The sequence below is a fragment of the Dipteris shenzhenensis genome, chromosome 1 (assembly GCF_047967505.1).
Source record: "Dipteris shenzhenensis isolate YYH24624 ecotype China chromosome 1, Dip_SZ_1.0, whole genome shotgun sequence".
In the NCBI taxonomy this organism is placed as follows: Eukaryota; Viridiplantae; Streptophyta; class Polypodiopsida; order Gleicheniales; family Dipteridaceae; genus Dipteris; species Dipteris shenzhenensis.
The window spans coordinates 24,338,631-24,358,090 of NC_141596.1; the positions used below are offsets into that span (position 1 = coordinate 24,338,631).

The 19,460-nt window shown below is 41.2% G+C and overlaps 1 protein-coding gene across 1 annotated transcript; it reads right to left on the bottom strand.

Moving 5' to 3' along the window:
- Positions 1-4,404: 4,404 nt before the first annotated feature.
- On the bottom strand, positions 4,405-11,091 carry LOC147905578 (pleiotropic drug resistance protein 1-like). Its single transcript, XM_087380692.1, has 21 exons — positions 11,007-11,091; positions 10,723-10,882; positions 10,460-10,536; positions 10,309-10,362; positions 10,078-10,168; positions 9,640-9,941; positions 9,225-9,506; positions 8,810-9,126; positions 8,562-8,722; positions 8,359-8,462; positions 8,057-8,219; positions 7,774-7,884; positions 7,494-7,657; positions 7,057-7,389; positions 6,622-6,912; positions 6,336-6,419; positions 5,945-6,069; positions 5,602-5,829; positions 5,298-5,469; positions 4,785-5,039; positions 4,405-4,677 (listed from the first exon to the last, which is right to left on the bottom strand). Exons 1-21 carry the CDS (start codon positions 11,088-11,090, stop codon positions 4,405-4,407), a joined length of 3,831 nt encoding a protein of 1,276 aa, XP_087236818.1. The 5' UTR covers position 11,091.
- Between the last annotated feature and the right edge of the window lie 8,369 nt (positions 11,092-19,460).

The window sequence follows — 19,460 nt, forward strand, 5'->3', positions numbered from 1 at the left end:
CTGAGTTTTTTCCGTCGCCGTCGTCGCAGAAGCTTCAGAGATCTCTTTCTTCTCTTTCTCCAAGGTTTCATTGATTGACACGTGTCAAGATAGGACTTAACTGTGGTTACCTTAATGATCACCATGGTTAGGTTTAGTTGCGTGGACCATGGTTAAGTTAATCTAGACTTGGGTTAGAAGGTTGCCACATGGCACAGGGCTACCTAAGCACACAGCCCCTTTCTAAGCACAGTCCTGAATGCAGCATGTGAATGCCTGAGCCACATCATCAAGGCCCCCTTTTCTTCACAAAAGCTTCAACAAGCCATAACTTGCAATCCAGGAAGAATTTGCACACGCTCCAAAAAGGAAAAGTGATCGTCTTTTCGAGCTCTACGCGCCTGTCATGTTAGAATCATTGTATGCAATTAGACACTGCCAGATTTGAAAGTATCATCAAACTGGTAAGACCTTTGCAATGGCAATCCGCACTCCAACTGTTGAGAAGTTCACCGGGGAAGGATTTCACACATGGTCTACACAAATGAGATATCTCCTGATGCACCAAAAGCTTTGGAAGATTGTAAAAGAAGACATACCCACTGCACAAAATGATACTTGGAAGGAAAAAGATGAAGCAGCACTATCACTCATTGGATTGCACTTGGGTCCAAACATAATTCATCATATAGACTCTAAAGATCATGCCAAGGATGCATGGGATGAGTTGAACACAGTGTTTGGTGCAAAAGCCAAAAACCAAGAAATCCATCTTAAGATTGAATTCTATGGTATGCACATGGGCTTCAATGAATCCATGGCACAATTTGTCAACAAAATCAAAAGCATTATGACTCAACTAGAGGGCATAAATGCAAAAGTAGGAGAGAAAGATGCACTTGCAATTCTCCTTAAAAGCATGCCTGCAGAGTATAGTGCATTGACAACCACTTTGAAGAATTTGCCAGATCCAAAGTTTGAAGAATGTGTATCCTCTCTTCTCGAAAAAGAAAGAGAGTTAAAGGCATCGACATCAACATACAACAGCTATAATGAAGAACAAGCACTATTCAGTAAAACATCAGTGAAATGCTACCATTGCGGAAGGATGGGTCACTATCAAAGTGACTGCAGATTGAAGAACAAACCAAAGTGTCACCATTGCAAGAAGCTCGGACACAAGGAAGAAGATTGCAGATTGAAGAATCAACAAGTCAACTACGCGGAGTCATCATCAAGCCATGAGCCAAAAGGTGACATCAATGGAATGTATTGAAAAGCAAAAACCTTGCCAACCTTGCCTATGTTTTGTAATCAAACCTGACCACCTGAGAGTAGCTATGAAAGCACCCAGGGGAGGTATTGACATGTAAAAGCCACACTTGACCACCTTAAGTAGCAATGCAAGCACTAAGGGGAGGTGATGGAATGTAACTCACATCTGACCACCTTGCAGTAGCCAAAGGATCATGGCACCAAGGGGAAGTGTTGAGAGTTGTGGTGCCATGAGCACTTGTAGAGCAAAGGTATGAGCAAAGGGTAAGCTGCCACATGGCATGGAGGAGATATCCCACATGTGAGCAAGCAAAATGGATGTAAGTACCCTCACCTATAAAAGGGAGGTTCATTTGAAGGAATATCAATCAAGCACTTTGCACTATCTCAAGATTCTCTTTATGAGTCCAAGTTAATCTATCTTGGAACCTAATTCACTTGAGATACATGTCATGAGCACTCTCTTCATTATGCTTGCACTTAGGTTGCATCCTCCGTAGATTAGTGTTGTATTAGGATGTAGTCTTAGTGACTAGGAGAGTAGGATCCTCACTTTGTCACATGAGGATATTGATCACGTTTTTAGCACAATCTCAAGAGAGCTAAAACACATGGATATGGAGATAGTGGATGACTAGATAAGAAAATGTGGAAGGAAAGTTGGTGGCCACAAGGAAGGTATAGTATGCTCCATGGTCAAAAGAATGTATGATCGGAAGAGCTTTATTCTACCTTTCATACAAAAAGGTGGTGATGTGCTCATAGGTCATAGTGCTCCACATTACTTTCGATTTTTCATAAAGGATGAAAAACGAGTGATACGGTGGCAATACTATTCTCATGATACAACATGGGAACCTGAAGAACCTTACAGTCTCTTAACTTCAAGTTTGAGCAAAGAAATGCATCCGAAATGGGCTCCAATAAAAGAATTCAGCGAGAAATCCAAAGGTGAAATAGAAGGCTTGAAAGATTTTATTACATACAAAGCAAAAATGCTTTGAAGATTTCCCGATTGGAAGCCCTCTTAGAAGGAACACAATGCTATTGTAATTAACAAGACCTACCAATTGATAAAGGACCTTGAGAAAATGCAAGAAGATGATGTTAAGGAAGAACGGCCTTTATTTTGGCCAAATGTTGGTAATGACTTGCACCCAATATGTGGTGTCTTTGAAAATGAGTTCAAATAGCTACTCCCACATTCATATTGTGGACCAAAGAAGAGAGGGTTTATGCCACAAGTAGACATAGACGTTCATTGTTTTGTTACAGTTCGACCATGGGACGATGAATATGACTAGAATGTGAAGTTCTAGACTGCAAAAGTGGTGGACATGAGCATGGATGATCGGGGGAGAGCTACAACATTTACAGCGATGGTATGAGCCAAGGGGCAGGAAGGAGAACCAGGATAACAATACACTGTATACTAGTTGTATGAAAAAGGAATGGGTTTCCAACCATGAAGCAGTTTCAGAGCTTTCCATAAAGACAGTCATAGTATCTTGAAAATCAAGGACAAAAAAAACAAATAAGCACTTCAAACCTTTACGTCATTACTTACTTCAAACCTTTATGTTACATTTGCAGTGTCATTACTGCCCACCATCTCTAGATTAAATAATTTTGGTGGATGCTTCTCCATATAAATATTGCATCAAAAGTGCAAAAAGTTGCATATTTCTCGAGACATCCATCCATGAGGGAGAGTATAGATAATGTGCTACTACCTCCCTTGGAAGAAATGAAAAGGATCTCTCAATCTGCAAGAATATATTAGAGAAAATTGTGTTTATCGACAATAAGTGACATGAAATCATAGCATCTAAAGTGATCTTCAACTAATGATGCAAGATCCATGGAACTCTTTTCTCTTATCTATAAAAAGACAAAGGTTTAATGATGTGCTAGAACACAAGAAAATGGAATGCAAGAAGTTTCAATCCATGTATAAGGAGTTTAATGCTGATGAAATATAAATATTGGAAGCCTAGTAAGAAAACCATGGTTTCCATATAATACAAGTGAAGCGATTGTTATGGAAATCCACCTTGGGTCTAAATAAAGACAACTTTAGTGAAAATTAGGCAAGAGATCATGCCAAATTCCTTATTCCAACAATGGAAAGAGCACGGAGATTGAGGATAAGAGGTAATTAGAAATTTAATTACTAAATAGACATTGGATTTGCCTTCAATTTATGTAATTTTCAACATGCTTCTAAGCTTATGTGCCTATTGTCTTAATGCAACAATTCTCCATTTGTAAAAATTCCCCTATGAAATGTTCAACATGCTTCTTAACTTATGTGTCTATTGTATTGGAACTATATATGAAGTTTGATGAAGCAATTTCAAATTGTCAAATGCCTTTTGCATAGCTTGAAGAATGGTTTCTTTGCATATTTTATTGTTTCATAAAATGTTAGATACTTTTCAAATCACATATAACTTGAATTAATTATAATGGGTTGGCTTTTATATATGCTCTTTAAAGAGTTAAATACTCATCAATATTTAATACATTATTTTGATTTTTCCAAACATATGCAAGAGTAAAAAATGGTGTATAAATTATTTATGAAGTTGTTTGATTAATCAAAGTTGAAGGAATAAGATCTCATTAAGATTGATCTTGGCCACATGCATGTACCATGCTAGAAACTTTAACTCACATCAACTTGATCCATACATTATTATTAATAAACTCGAAGGTTCTAGATAAAATGGTTATACAACTTTATGGAGACAAAATATAGGCTTTGCCATTAGTAAATGTGAGTGTTATCACTTTAAACTCAGAATTGGGAACGTACATTTGACACGTGTTAGACCATACATATTGTGTGAAGAAAGAAAATGTGCTTATTTACAGGCCTCTCTAAAAAAGAGGGCTTTAAGTAAGGCTTTTAGCCTCTGTTCTCTAAGGGGCAGTGCTTAAGTGTACCACCTGTGCTCATCGTTACATCGAATACACCCACTTTAGAAGAGTTACAATGCCAAGATCAGCATAGCATCGCCTTAATAATATTCGATTATAGAATGGATTGTCATTGATGCTTCATGAGAATTTTGAGTGATTTGATGTTCAATTCATTCATCGAATCGATTATGATAATATATATTATGCTGCAAGCACTTCTGTAGCTCATCGCTTCTGGAAGTTGAGAAACTTTATGCCGAATGCAAACACGACTGCGAACAGAATTATGATGCCCACATGCACACCAGCTATAGCTCCCAAGAAACTATGGCGGAAACCATAGTATTGTTCGAGGTACTCTGTCACGGTCAACTTTCCGCTTCCAAGAGTGTCAATCGTTACATCGTCGAGATCCCCCAGTTGAGAAGCGATTAAACCATAGAGTGTCCAAGCCATAGGGTTTCCCCAGTAGTACCATCTCCACCAAATAGGAATTCGCTGAATTGCCAGAAAACATTTGTTAGAAAGCGAATATCTACACTGCTGAGGAACTTGTGTAGCTTAACTCTACACTTTTGGTTGCATGCATTGAAGAAATGACTTACTGTTCGAGGGATTAAGAACCCCGAGAAAAGATTGAAGAGTTTGTAGAAGGCCAACGAGACGATGATACCGTAGGAATGGTTTGGTGTGATTGCCGCAATCATCATCCCATAGAAGGTGAAGTATACGAAGGAGCAAAACATAAAGAAGAAAAACCAAAAGAACTTGATGGCCGTCCATTGGAAGTCCATCATTGCGTACAATATCAACCCATAGATGAGAGTTTGGGCAAAGTTATACGGAATCTCAACTAGCTCCTGCAAAAAGATTTCACCGCTGACATCAATGGATATAAGGATTAGGAAGGTAAACCTTTAGACGCATGTTGATCGATCACGTCAAAACTTGAGAATACACGCGGAGTTCCCCACGAAGTAAACAATTCAGATCCATGGATATGGACGAGTCTAAGATATAAATTCCTCAAAAGGATGCTGATCGGTAGCCAGAGATAGTAAATTTTAATCCGATGATACCCACAAAGTTTGCAAGGATGACAAATATTATCCGCGCACCTGCCCAAAAGCGTAAGCCAGTGGAGAATACATTCCTGCTGCTTTTTCGCGATAGAAGATAGTTCTTTCAAGGTCTACAACTGGCTGAACTGTGTTTGCATTTGCTACTCCAAGAAACATTGCACCAGTATACATTGCACCCATGATATTCACTAGATCTTGCGCGCTAGTTCTGTGTACACAAAACAAGGTAAATCGTTAAGAAATTTTGATCTCAACACATGCTACGTGCATGCCACATCCTAAATTCTTCAATAACCGAATCTAGTAGTGGCATGATTTTCGGGAGATCTTCAACACGTACGTTTTGGAGCCAAGGTCCCAAAAGACTGTTCCGATCAAAATTGCACTTGACATCGTGAAGAAAATCCGAGCAGCATTGTACTCTGGATTGCGCCAATATGACCAAAACTGCTTCCAAAGGCAGGCTATAAATTGCACTTGAAAGCTCTGAGAATATTTGGTTGGGAAGTAAAGGTCCTTTGAGTTTGGGGCCGGTGTACTCAGTTGCTGAATAAGTTCTTTATTGCGCCTGAAACAGATTGGTACAATGAATCTCAAAGCCACATTCAAATCACGTGTTGTAATGTAATTTATATGCAACATTGCATCGTCTTAACAGGAAACATTTGACAGGAGACAATTACTTGAATAGAGATGAATCTTTGTAAAGCTGAGCAAAATCAACATGTTGAGATGCGTGTGAAGTGACGTCCAACATCCATGCCGCTGGATTGTTACCTTCCTTAATTTTAGGAACACCAGGAATGGCCTGTAGTAAGGCAATAACGAATATGAGAAGCAACTTGGACCATAGATACTCAAGAAAGTTAGCTAAGGGCTCTCTCTCTCTCTCTCTCTCTCTCTCCATCAGATTCATGAGTCATTTAATGTGGCTCCTTGGGTTTGTTCGGATGATGCAGTAAAGTCTCTCTCTCTCTCTCTCTCTCACACACACACACACGTGGATATTGCCCATGACAGTGGATTCCTTTTATTGCCCATGATTCTATATGTAGTCTGATCAATATTACTTACCTCTAAATATTCAATGAGTTCTTTAGATTGGCGGCCAAGGGGCCCGAAGTAAATGACTTGCCCTCCAGGCTTCAATAGAAGCAACTACAAGCAAGATCAAAATGCCTCAGATTAATCTTCATCCTACAAGAGCTTGTTTAAAGACTTTGTCTTTATTTAGCTCATGGCAGACATTCTATTTACTCACACATCACAATCTAAGTACGATGCATGCAAAGTTTAATAGAATTACGATGCTAATAGCTAAGCTAGTATCTTAGTGATTCAAATTTATAGGCCTTTTCACCTCGTCAAATGCTTCAAATATATCGATGCTAGGCTGATGGATTGTGCACACCACTGTGCGCCCTGTATCCACTGTGTTACGCACGGTTCGCATGACAATGGCCGCAGCTCGTGCATCTAATCCCGAAGTTGGCTCATCCATGAAAATGATGGAAGGATTTGCAACCAACTCTACAGCTATAGTTAGCCTCTTTCGCTGTTCTGTTGAGAGGCCGTTTACCCTAGGGATACCAACGATGGCATCCCCAATGGGATTGAGCTCTACAAGCTCCATAACCTCCTCCACAAACATCTGCAAAATGTACATAAAATGGCATTCACTCTTCCGTAGAATACTAATCAAACACCCTTCACTCTTCCGTAGAGTACTAATCAAACATAGCTAAATGTGGCCGTATAGATCTTTCTCTAGCTTTCAAATGTAAATTCGATTTACCTTTCGGGTGTGTTCATCCACTTCCTTGGGTAGACGAAGCCATGCAGAATATATAAGAGACTCTCTAATGGTCAGATTAGGTGAATGGATGTCACTCTGTTCGCAGTACCCTGCAATACGAGCAAACGTTTCTTGCGTCTTCGGATATCCAGATATGCTTATATTTCCCTCGATATATCCAGATGTTTTTCGTCCAGACAACACATCCATCAGGGTTGTCTTCCCTGCACCACTTACGCCAACCAAAGCTGTCAATACCCCTGGTCTGAAGGACCCACTCACGCCCTCCAATAGCTGCAATCGTCGTTTGGATACTCCTTGTTCCTTCATTTCCTATGACAAAGCACATGCCAGTTAGTGCCATCGATGTTCCTGCTTGACTGGATAATGGAAAATAGATTCTTATATAAAGATGCAATGCATAGATTGAAACTTACAGGAGGCATGTCAACATAGTAGTTTATATTGTCAAATGCAATGGATAATGGTCGAAAAGGAAAGACCGTGCGCCTATTTGGAACTTCAATGGTTACTTCATCTTCAACATATTGAAAACGATCAGGAGCTGGGCTTGTTGACCTCATTCCCTGTATTTCAATGACTGTCCATTCAATAACAAACAATTTAAAAATGAGGCAATACACCAGCTAACGTCCGATAGGATCGACACTCAGTAGAGAAAATTCATGTGGACATTCATGCAAAATTTCTTCGTACCTTTCCCTTTAGCCACTTCGGTGTGTTCTTGATGTGACAATTCTCCTATTCGACTTGAATGTGTCTCTTCGAGAACCTTTGCTGGAATACTCGCTCTTGGTCGGCCAATAGCTGCGGCATAAGATATCAAAGATTAGGGTCTTGCGGCGCGGCATGTGGGATAATTAGTTGAGGCTTTAGTGTGGGAGCAAGCTTGAAAAAGGTCGCAAAATCCATAATAAAGTCTATATATATGCTTTTTCTGCTATGCAAGATTAAATAACAAACGAAAGTAGAGTCTCACGATTCAAATATGTCAATGCTAGGGTGTACAACACATTGAAGACCACCGTCCATCCAACTAGTGCTCCTATACCGATCGAATACCAGTAAGCCTCGGTAAACATTCCACGCTCATTAAGTACATCTTTGCCAATTGTTGCTGCAACTATAGTATCATTATATGGCTGGACGAATACAGGCTGGTCATCATCAGTTTGTGAACAAGGTCCAAGTCTTTTCAAGCTAAATATAGAAAGTTGCATAATCATGAGAACAATATCATTAAGTTGAGTACTATAAGCAGCCTATAAAGTTTGAACATACCAAGTCCCAACGATGTGCCAAAAACTCATTCTCCGCTAGTGCATTTTGCCCATACATCATGGGTGAGATCCAATATCCCCAAATCCACCATTTGTGTATGTTCTCTGTCATTGTCAAATTTTTTATCTAATTATAGTTTTCTAGGTGGAGATGTCCACTTCAGCCCAATTCGAGGACGCTTATTTAAATAAAGAATTTCATACCTCTATCTAAAGCAAATCCTCCCAAGACAAACATGACCATAAGTGCGAGAAAACCAATTGTGTTTGCTATAACCATAGTTCTACTAGCAGCTCCAGAGAAGCGGAAAAGCGCATATGCCACTTGAGAGACCACAAACAAGAGCAAGAACTGCTGGAAAAACCTGTAATATGAGGGACCAATCAACCATAGACAAAAAAAAATGCAGAGCTATAATGTTCCGAATGCTGTGAACAAGTTAATTACATACCTGCTGGCTTGGGGAGTGAACCCAATTGTAAAATATGTCATACACACCCAAATTCCTGATTCCAATATTGATATTGGTATTCTAGTGATAAAAGTTGGTATAGAAGTAGCCCAAGCAGGGTACAACATTTGATCTCTTTGTTTATAGAACACAGGGAGCCGACCAACAACCAAAGAGATTTCTGTCATTCCATTGAACATTACATTGAACAAACCAAAGAATAGGGCACCCATGTACAAATCACCATCTAAGACATTGTTTGGACGTAATCTTGTACGAGAAAAGACAGTGCAAGTAATGAGTGCTACTATCGATATCTGCAAAATCATATGATAGCAAGCCCTGGTCAGATCATATTTTGACTACCACAAAGGTTTACTTTATTTCTACATGGTGAGATTGACTAGATGAGAACCTGAACAATCTTGAAGATATAAACAAAGGAGTTGCGCTTCATTAGTAACCATTCCCTCCAAAAGCAAGCCTTGAAGAGTTCCCATTTGTCAATACCATATTTCTCAGTTGAAAGGGATGCCGGATGACTCCGTGATTTATCAAAGGGTACTGAAAGCTCTTCTTGAATACTCTGACTTACACGGGAAGAGACAAAAGCTTCTGCAAACTCTTTTACAGTGATGAATCTATATGGCTCATTTGTCTTGGCCCAGTATTGTCCTTGATCTTTCCTTGAAGTGACCTGTAGAACAAAGAAAAACCCTCAATTGATAAACAAAAAAATAGAATTCAAATCCCTTGACCATAATGGACCATCAATTATGTGCTCCATTCTCTAGCAACTCATAAGCATTGTGCACAAAAATAAAAAGTACCTCTTGGAGAAAATCTGCCACATTTTTTCTCTTAGGGCACTTGAAGCCGATGTCCTCAAAGAAGTCTAGAATCAAATCTTTGGGTCCTTGATAAACAATCTGACCTTCAGATAGTAAAATGACATCATCAAATAGGTCAAATGTCTCTGGAGCAGGCTGCAAAAGCGAAACAACCATCGTCGTATCTAGTAGATGGACAAACTGACTCAAGCATTTCACAATTTGATAGGTGGTTGAGCTGTCCAGTCCATTTGAAATTTCATCCATAAAAAATGCCTTAGCAGGTCCCACTAGCAGCTCACCTATAGAGCATACAGAAAACTATTAATTATAGCTTAAATTTGGAAGATAGAAGCTAGTAGTTAGAGCTGAAAAACATCATTACCAACTCAAAATGTGTCCAAACACTTTTTCTAGTATTAGGGAAATGACTTGTACCAGTTGTCACCCTTCTCTTCTGCCCCCCAGATATACCTCGTAGCATCTCATTTCCTACAATAGTATCGGCACATGTATCAAGGCCTAGAATCTGTGACACAAAGGACAGGTGAAAATATAATTGGTAACAAGCTTTCTAAGGAAACACATGCACTGAATTTGCATCACAGAACCTCGTTCATGATTCCTAATGTCTTTTGCGTCAATATGTACGAAGCATGCTAACTATACCTTCATCACATAGTCTGTGACAATGCTACTATGTTGCCCTTGCATAGCAATTGCCTGTGAAAATGGGCATCTCAGTGTGTCATGAATTTATAGTCCAAAGCAGAACATCAAGATGTTGAAATCTTGAACATCAAAAGCAGAACCATTGTACCTTCATGAAGATGTCTAGATCAAGATCTGGTGTTATACCAGCTTCCTTCTCTCTTCTTGAAAGCTCCACTAGCATTTCTGTCAGGCCAAAGATTTGTGGCTGAGATTGGAAATGTGAAAGTACTTCCCAGCGTTACAAGTTGAAAGAAAGAAAATATGATAACAAAGAGAATTGTCCCGTCCCTCAAAATTGCATATCTGAAAAGCGTCTTGAACAAAGAAAATGTAGCAACTGTGAGGCTTTGGTAAGTCATACTTACTGACCATATCTTGGCCCGACGCCCTGGCAACAACTACTAAAGGCAAGAGTCTCACGGACAGTTAGTTCAGCAATGTGTCTATCTTCTTGGCTAATGTAAGCTGACGTTCGTTGAGGCAGAAACTCTGAAAAGGCCTGCCCATTGTAGGTCACCTCTCCTGAGACCTGAAATGCAATTTGAATGTGATAATCTTATAGTTATATAAGTTATACAAGAAATAACTATGAAGCACTTTTATGATAGCATAATCTTTTTTCAAAATGATGAAGGAAGCCTTCTACTACGAACCCGGACTTCAGGATCAAGTTTTCCTGCAAGAGCTAGTAGGAAGGTTGTCCTTCCGGAACCTGGAGGACCGAGGAGCAGTGTCATTCTGCAAAAATTTCAGAAGCACCGGAAAAATTTTAAGGTGACAGTGAACAAGAAATTAATTATGTCGTCAACTTCACTTGAAACTGGTAACAGAGTTCTTTCTGTTGAACCTACTTTGACAACACAGGAAAATAACGAACCTAGACGGCTTCACAATTCCACTAATGTCGTTGAGAATGGTCATCTTTCTTTTACTAGTTGGTAGCAGGTGATATCGGCCAAGAATCCCCTAGGAAACGATACAAGAAGGTCAGAGTCAGCTTTGAAATTTGTCACCGTGTGCGAGACATTGAAGCCTTCATATTTTTTGTCAGTATAAAACCCCGAAAGCCGGCATCAATAGACGCATTCACTCTTTGCGCATGGCGGCGCATCTTGAGGAAAAGAGGGAAGCTGATGACTGCGATATGCAGCATTTACCTCAACGATATTCAAGCTGAAATTGAGTAAAGTTGGCACGGCTCTACTCCCAAAGTATGCATCTGCTTCGACGTTTAGGTGTTCATATCGAACCTCAATTTTGGGAAGTTCAATCCCGACCCTGCAGTACAGAGAGTGGAGGGGCCGTGAGTACACCCAATTACTTGCAGTAGCTACGCCAGAAAAGGAAACGATGACATAGCGTCGACAAGTTTGAAGATCTCTAAAACTGTCCGCAAGCGACTACCTGAATCTAGGTCGGAGGAATTCACTTTCAAAAGTAAGGGATGGAAAAATGCGCCTACTTGTCCATTCTATCCCGGAGCTTTGTGAGTAAACTTTCATTGTCTTCATGTGGTACGGGCAAGATCTTGTTGACTAACTGGAGTCTTGCGGCTTGCGGGAGCCTCCTTACATCCACTTTCTGGGGCATCACAGGCTCGTTTTCTGAGTAAGCATTTTTCAAAATGCCTGATCTTAGTCGGTCATAGGTGGGAAGCTTCTGTATGCCAGCCCATTTTGCAGCCTCTTCTTCATCAACCACCTGGCGCATAGTACAGGAGGTATGGGAGAAGGCATTGTCATTTGTGCGGAACGATCTGGCCTGCCGGAGAGTGCCAGCCAAATTGTCTTCTCCTCGCACTACTGTAGACATAGCAGAGCTTCTCTTTTGTCTCAGAGAGTGAGCAAGCGCAGTGAGCTTTCGACGGTCAAGTATCTTTAGTAGTGTCGACAATGATCACTGCTAATGTTATTCGTATACTGTTGAGTTTCTTTCGTAAATGATTGGTGTGGAAACTTGACTCTGTAGTTTAGACGAACTGCACCGTGCAGGGGCCTGACGAGTCACGACTCCCAGTCACGAGGACAATGGGTGCAAATTTTGAGATAGAGCACAGAGGGAGGAGGGACAACCGCGGTCCGGGAAGTTGGAACGAGACTGAAGGTCGACGTAACCGGTACTGCAAAGATGGGCATTGGGCAAACAATACTACAGCTACGGCAAGCTAATCACTGGATATGGAGGCGCAAAATCGGACAAGGTACGTGAGCAGCAAGAGTGAATTACGAAGCGGGGGAGGGGGTGTGCAGGAGGATGGACATGTAACGTGTAGATCGTAGCTGCTGCGTCGACGTGAGTTACATATATATATACGTGCAGGATTACCTATTTGAATCGAAAAAGGTACGACGTCGGCGTATGCATGGAGGACTGCAGCAGCAGCAGCAGGAGCAGGTGCGTCGTGGGTGACGTTTCTGGTCGATGTTAGATTCGTGCGTCCTGCATCGATTGATTATGCGTGTTGATTAGGTTAATCAGGCGACATAACATAGCTGCGCCGCTGCGGTTGCGTAAGGTGGCAGATAGTGTCGCCGGACGGTACTTTGTCGTGATTGGATGCAAATAATCGTTGCTCCAAATTTGTCATTGATGACTACCTTAATCACAACAGTCGTGGTTTATCTATCACCACGTGGCACCTTACGTAACCCTGGGTATGTCACTCACGAGTTCTCTCATGACTAATCATCCCTAAACTAAGGGAAGAGTCCAAATGAATTACGAAATTTTTAATGAGAATATAAGAATTGTATGCTTTTTGCTTTTTGGCGTTTACGAAGCAAAGATATGCTTTTACCCATGAGTTTTTACACTATTTGAATAAAACCTTCATGATTGATATTAATCAAAATCAATCTAAGGGCTCATATTTGTAAGGGCTAAAATCAATCGAGAGGCTCATATTTGCTACACGTGACTGAAGGAGATGGATGAAAACCGAACAATATGATTTTTGTAAGTTTTGAAAGTTAAGAAAGAGAAATACCTTACTATAAACTAAGCAGGCAATAGTAGGTCTGAGCAAATGTCGTGTGTGTTTAAGTGTTCCCTTCTTGCGAGTACCTCAACACGGAAACAGATAAGAATTTAGAATATGCAAAAGCAAAAGTGAACAAACAAGAACATATATATACATATATATAATATACTTTATATAACCACACATAGTGTGGGCGGAGAGGCGGTGCGCTTCCTTCCCCAAAGAGTTATAATCCGAGGGAACGGGACCTTCCCCGCGCGCTGAGATTAGAATCGCCGAGAATATTAGTGCCGAGATTGAGTATCGCGAACATGTAAGAGACTAACACATTACCTAAATCTCAATGGGTGTGTTTGTCTTCCAAGTTGAACATCCAAATTTATGTACGCACCAAGTATGTACATCTGCTTCAATTTTTGAAACGTCTAAAATCAAAACAGTATTAAAATACAGTATTATTGAACAACAAATCATTACAGTGGCTTTTATATATAAATTGCTACATGTAGTGTTGGAATGTAAAAGTAGAAATCTTCGCATTTGGAAATCTCATATCTTTGAAGTTCTTCACAGGAGGGGGATGTCTTCCCACAATTCTCGCTGCTGCAGTGGCCCTTGGTTACAGATCTTGGAGAGTTCTTCCTCAACTTTGTTCCAGGAATCTTTGATTCTTTTTACATTCTGTTCGTTGGACTTGGCTCCTCTTTCTGTTCTATAGAAGAAAATATCCGCCAAGAAGCCCGACAAGCACCAATAACATTCTTGTAACCCACGGAGAGCAGATTCCTCTCTTCCATTGTGAGCTTTCAACCTTGTGACTTTCTTCATGGACTCCATCTCTATAGAGAAAAATATTTCTATAGTGCTATATGCAATCGAAAGACTAGAAAATACAAATACAATGCTAAAAAGAAGAAACTCGTAATGGGAAAAGCCTCATTTTCCAAAGGGAACAGGAAAGATTTTCGAATTCAATCAGGTGTCGCGCTCCTTCTTGGTGCTCATGACGGTGGATGGGGTTAAAGAAAGGAGAAGGGAGAGGAGAAATGGTGATGATCCGAAGCAAAGACAGAGGCTATGGCGATGGAGAAGAGAGAATGATCCGAAGAAAGAGGCTATGGCGATGATCCGAAGCAAAGACAGAGGCTATGGCAACGAGAGAATGATCCAAGTGAGAATGTATTCTCACTCTTCTTCCTCCTCCCTCCATAGCTCTCCCTCTCAAGCTTTCTTCCACATTTTTCTCCCTCCCTCTCCAACCATCGCCATGAACATTCCACTGCCCCACATCACCTCTCACTACACTTTCCATTTGCTCCCGCTATGTCCTCTCCCTCCATCTGAGAGCTTCTCGCAGCTGAATTTTTCCACACTCTTCCCTCTCCTGCTACACCAATATGGCCTCTACCATGCCATGCGCAACGAATCCACTTATAGAACCAGCTCTGCACCCAAAAGAAATGAGTCTCTGCACAGACTTAGCTCCCGATGGAATGAGTCCACACATCCAAGTAGCAACACCTCCAAATTGGCTGCCAAATTCCCGCACAAATTGGCTGCCAAATTCCCCACCTGACCGCTTTCCAAATTTCATGATTTGCCAGGAATGAAACCGGTGGGCAAGCTTTCAAACAGAAGGATGTCTCCCGCACGAAATCTCTACCGTGCAGCAAGCCCGCCAATTCAATCCGTGCATGGCAATTACACCTTGTCAATGCAGTCTGTAAATTCAAAGAATTGCGGAGTAGATGATGTTCGAGTTTCGTCAAAAATCTGGAATGCTACAAACTTGCACGAGCCGACATTACTTTCCCATCTCAATGAAGCAGTTGTCGCCTCCAACTTCGATCTGATCGATGTAGGTTTGTCAAGTCTCGATCTGTTAGCATTAGTGACGACGAACGTATGTCTTTTTTCATTTTTGATCATTAGTAAAACTGGGATAACAGAAACAGAAGCTTGCGAATACTTTAAAAAAAGATAGCGCTACAGATTAAGGCTTCTAGTGCGCATTAGTGTGTAGCAGTGATCTGAGGCTGATCCTTCTTCAATTGACATGCCTTCACCCAGCTTGGTTGTCGTCCTCTATGGTAGAGGAAACAACACCCCTACCCTTTCTCTAAAGGAATTTTTGCACTTCGATCATCCTCCTCTTTACGATGGGCACGTACTCATGGAATTCACCCTCATCAAGGCATCAAAACACACATTCAGAACTTTCCTGCTCACCTCTGATCGAAAGGGACTTATTTAGCACTCCCTTTAAACTTGCTGAGCGCCACTTTGATGAAAATCAATGGCTTGGCTTTATTGCAATCAATGGTACATAATTCTACACGTGGCTCTCTAGAAATCAATCATAAAAAGCAATCCACCTCAAAAATAAAGCACAATTTAAACTGTTAGATCTTTTGAAGATTAACGTCCAAGATTGTGACAAGTGGTTTCATAAGGGCTCACAAAAGGGAACTTCCCTCTAGGCTGCCTACCGTAAATAAAAAGATGGCCATAGGCATCATTCCAAAGCCTAAGACTTTTCTATTGGGCCTTGTCGGAAATTCCCATTCAACTAAAACCTAGCCTAACCTAACTTACATAGCACTATCGTTACGTAACTTAACCTCCCACCAATACCATCACATTCTAATCTCATCACTACTCCAAAGATGACTTATCTCAATCAAAACACTAATGGTTCATATCTGGCACCTTACATAACCCTAGTTATGTCACTACTCATTGGCCACTCATGACTAGTCAATCAAACATGTGAAAAAAACAAGTGGTGGCACTGAGCATGATTCAAAGTCCACAACTTCTCTATTTTCTTGTAGAGAATTTCCAAGCCCAAGATTTGCTAACCTAGCCTAGCCTAGTCTAACAATGTAGCCTAGCTGTAGCTTGGAGAGGAGAAGATGCAGATATTAACACAAGTGGGTAGGAGGGGCTAGAAAGGCCAGGCTGGGGGGAAAGGAGCGGCAATCAATCATGAGAGTACACAAAGGCTAATAAAAGGGGGAGAGGTGGGAGGGGCTAGGGACATTAGCACGGGTTGGAGAGATGTAAAGGAGGTGAGGGGACAAAACTAAGGGGGAGGGCTGCTAGGCAAAGAGATTGCAAGGCGGAGAACTAAGGGGCTGCACAAAGCTAACATCACGAGGGGGACAAGAAGAGAGCTAAGGGGGACGGGAGGAGGATATCACAAGGGGGAAGGGAGGGTTGAGAGAGATATGCTGAGGGGGACAACAAGAAAGCTAGGGAGGAGGAGAGATCACAATGGGTGAAGGCAAGTGGGAGGGGGGAGGCTCGGGGGTAGCTTAGTGACTAACTTGGCTTAATTTTCAAGTGGTCATGCTAAACTATCAAGGGATGCTTAAAATGGCAATTTTGATTTTCATTTGAAAGGGGGACATATTATGGAACAAGCTGAACGTTGTTCATTAGGCTTGCCTTGAAATAGAAATCATTTGTTGCAGGAAGCTGCCCACCTAGACTGGTTTCTAGACAGCAAGGTGGAGAAGATCATTCTAGACAGAAAGTCTACTCACGCTCGAGGTGGAGCACGTGGACTCTAGTCTAGAGATAGCCAGTAGATAGGAGAAGGACTTTTGTGGTAAGATCAGAGGACCACACCATTGGTGGGACTCTGGATCTGTCTCTCTTGTATTGTGTCCATAGTTGTGGACGGAAATATATATTTTGGTGGTTTCTCTATCTGATTGGTTCATTGTCTATTAATGACTCTGCACACCTATTGAATGCACATAAGTAAAGAAGTCTGTGATTCCACACCCACACCGCACACTGTGTGAGCTCCTGGGCATTACTATAAGTCTTCCGCTACGTGTATCCTCTGTTGGGTATTTTCTAACAGACCGATCACCTTGATGGATACCACATACAAGATTCTAGCCAAAGAGTAAAAGAGGGAGAAAATGGTGGAGAAGAGAGAGGACAACCACTCTCACTATGGCACGTATAAAAAGTATCCTTTTAGGCAAAAAAGAAAAGGGTTAGTAGAGTGCTTAAGCACTTCATAAGCAGAAGTTACCAGGTGGTCAAGAAACAAGCCACAATAGAGCACTTATAATGACCTTGTCAACATCATCAAAGAGAATCAAACGATCATCCTTGCCTTGGTCAAGAGCTCTACTATGAGCCGGCCACACAGTTTAGGTTTCAGAATAAGTTGCTTCAGTTCTGAGCCCATGAGACATCCGCCAAATTAATGCACAACCATGCATGGTGGCTATAAACGTCCTAATTTGTGCTCGTTGCAAAGAGCGAAATTGGGTGCTCTCTTTTTTTACTTGCCCTCTTGGGGTAGCCTACTGTTATTGTTTCCGACGAAAAGTAACAAGATGAACGATGTGCCTTGCAATAGAAATAAGAGAAAAAGATGAATTTCTTTCATGTGGCCTAGTCGAGATGGTGCACGGAGAAGGGGGAAAATTGAAAGCTGAGAGGAGAAGAAGAATAATAATAATAATAGTAATAAGGAGAAGAAGAGAAGGGGGGGGGAGGGGGGGGAGAGAGAGAGAGAGAGAGAGAGAGAGAGAGAGAGGGACGGACGGACGGACGGAGGGAGGGAGGGAGGGAGAGAGAGAGAGAGAGAGAGAGAGAGAGAGAGAGAGAGAGAGAGAGAGAGAGAGAGAGAGAGAGAGAGAGAGGTGGGGGGAGAGAAAGATGGAGGATCTAAAGGGATACAAATAGCGAGTGTAACTTAGCCCAATCATAAAAATTCAAACAGAAATAGAAATATTCAAAATTTTCCCTTTCTCAAATTGAGCAAAACATTACCATACCTTTCAAATAGGGGGCAAGCCAAAAATAAAATTCTTAGACTAAAATGCAATTCAAAATCTTTCCAAGCCATAAATGGAGCTTAATTATAGAGTTCTAAAACATGAAGTGTTAAAATTAGAGATTCAAATAAAGCATAAAATATTCTAAAATGGCCAATAAAAGTGCAAAGCCCATGTCATATAGAAAATGCTAAAAGACAATCCTTAAATTTAAAGAAAGGACTTCACAAGTGAAACAAGCAGACAAGCTTTAGTTCTTTTACATTGAGGAGCAAGAGTGTTCTACCTTCTTAGTTACAGGTTCTCGGTATGGACTTATTTTGTAATGGTTTAGAATTAACTGTTTGCCTCCCGCGTCGTGTACTTACTACTGCCATACTCCAAAGCCTCTCTTCTCCATTAATAACTTTTTCACACCATCGTGATGGAGCGGCTACTTACCTTGGATCCTTATTTGATTATGATAGCCATGCTACCTCCATTTCTCTCGATCTTTTCATTGTGTTATGCTCTACTGTGTCGCTACTACTGGTCCGCCACCTTGGCATCTTCTCCTTGCTTGGCACTTAAGAATGTCCCAAGTTCTTGCTTGAGCTCTTTCAAAGCATGCTATGGTCTGGTCTACTATCCTTCCTCTACCAAACAAACTTCGAACAGAGCAATACTGCTCCCTCCTTCGGATGATATATTGATAGCCATTGGTTATTTGCTCTTTGATTCACAGTGGAAGGTCTTATCGTTGCTATTATTTACACTTTTCATTGAAGCTACTTGGTTGGGCTATGAGTTGTGAGTTCAATTGCTTTAGTACATGTTTCTTTATTGGCAGTTCAAGTAGTGGATCTGAGTCGTCTCTTTTTCTCTATATACCAAGCTAGGGACGGTTGTAAGATATGTCCACAATAGCACCCAGTACTCCACTATGGCACTATGGAGAGATGTGCCCATTAATTGCTTTTCTCCCACCTCTCGAGAGCACAAAGAGAAAGGGAAGAGAAAGGAAGTACACCAGTGTATCCAAAGCTTCTCTTGCAAGGGCACCGAACCCAAGTTGCTAGAGGCAATCAAGCAGAGACTTACTCCTCGACTATAGCAACACAACACAGACTACAACAGCTGGATATTGAAGCATGCGAGATGAAGGAGAGCCTGACACAGGGAGACAACCTTGATACTAGAGTTACCACAAGCTTTGATACGAATGGAGATTAACTAGGTGAGAAGGCCCTCACTAGGCATTCGTTGCACTTCCTCCCCGCAGTTATCTCCACTCCCGATGAACAACCGCTATAGGATTAGAACATCCTTTCAGACCCATCACA

Excerpts from the sequence above, each read along its gene's own strand:
- LOC147905578 (XM_087380692.1), bottom strand. The coding sequence starts at position 11,090 with ATGACACTGCTCCTCGGTCCTCCAGGTTCCGGAAGGACAACCTTCCTA. Across the intron at positions 9,127-9,224 it reads ATATCTTCAAGATTGTTCAG|ATATCGATAGTAGCACTCAT; the intron begins GTTCTCATCTAG and ends ATGATTTTGCAG. Across the intron at positions 6,913-7,056 it reads TGGATGAACACACCCGAAAG|ATGTTTGTGGAGGAGGTTAT; the intron begins GTAAATCGAATT and ends TACATTTTGCAG.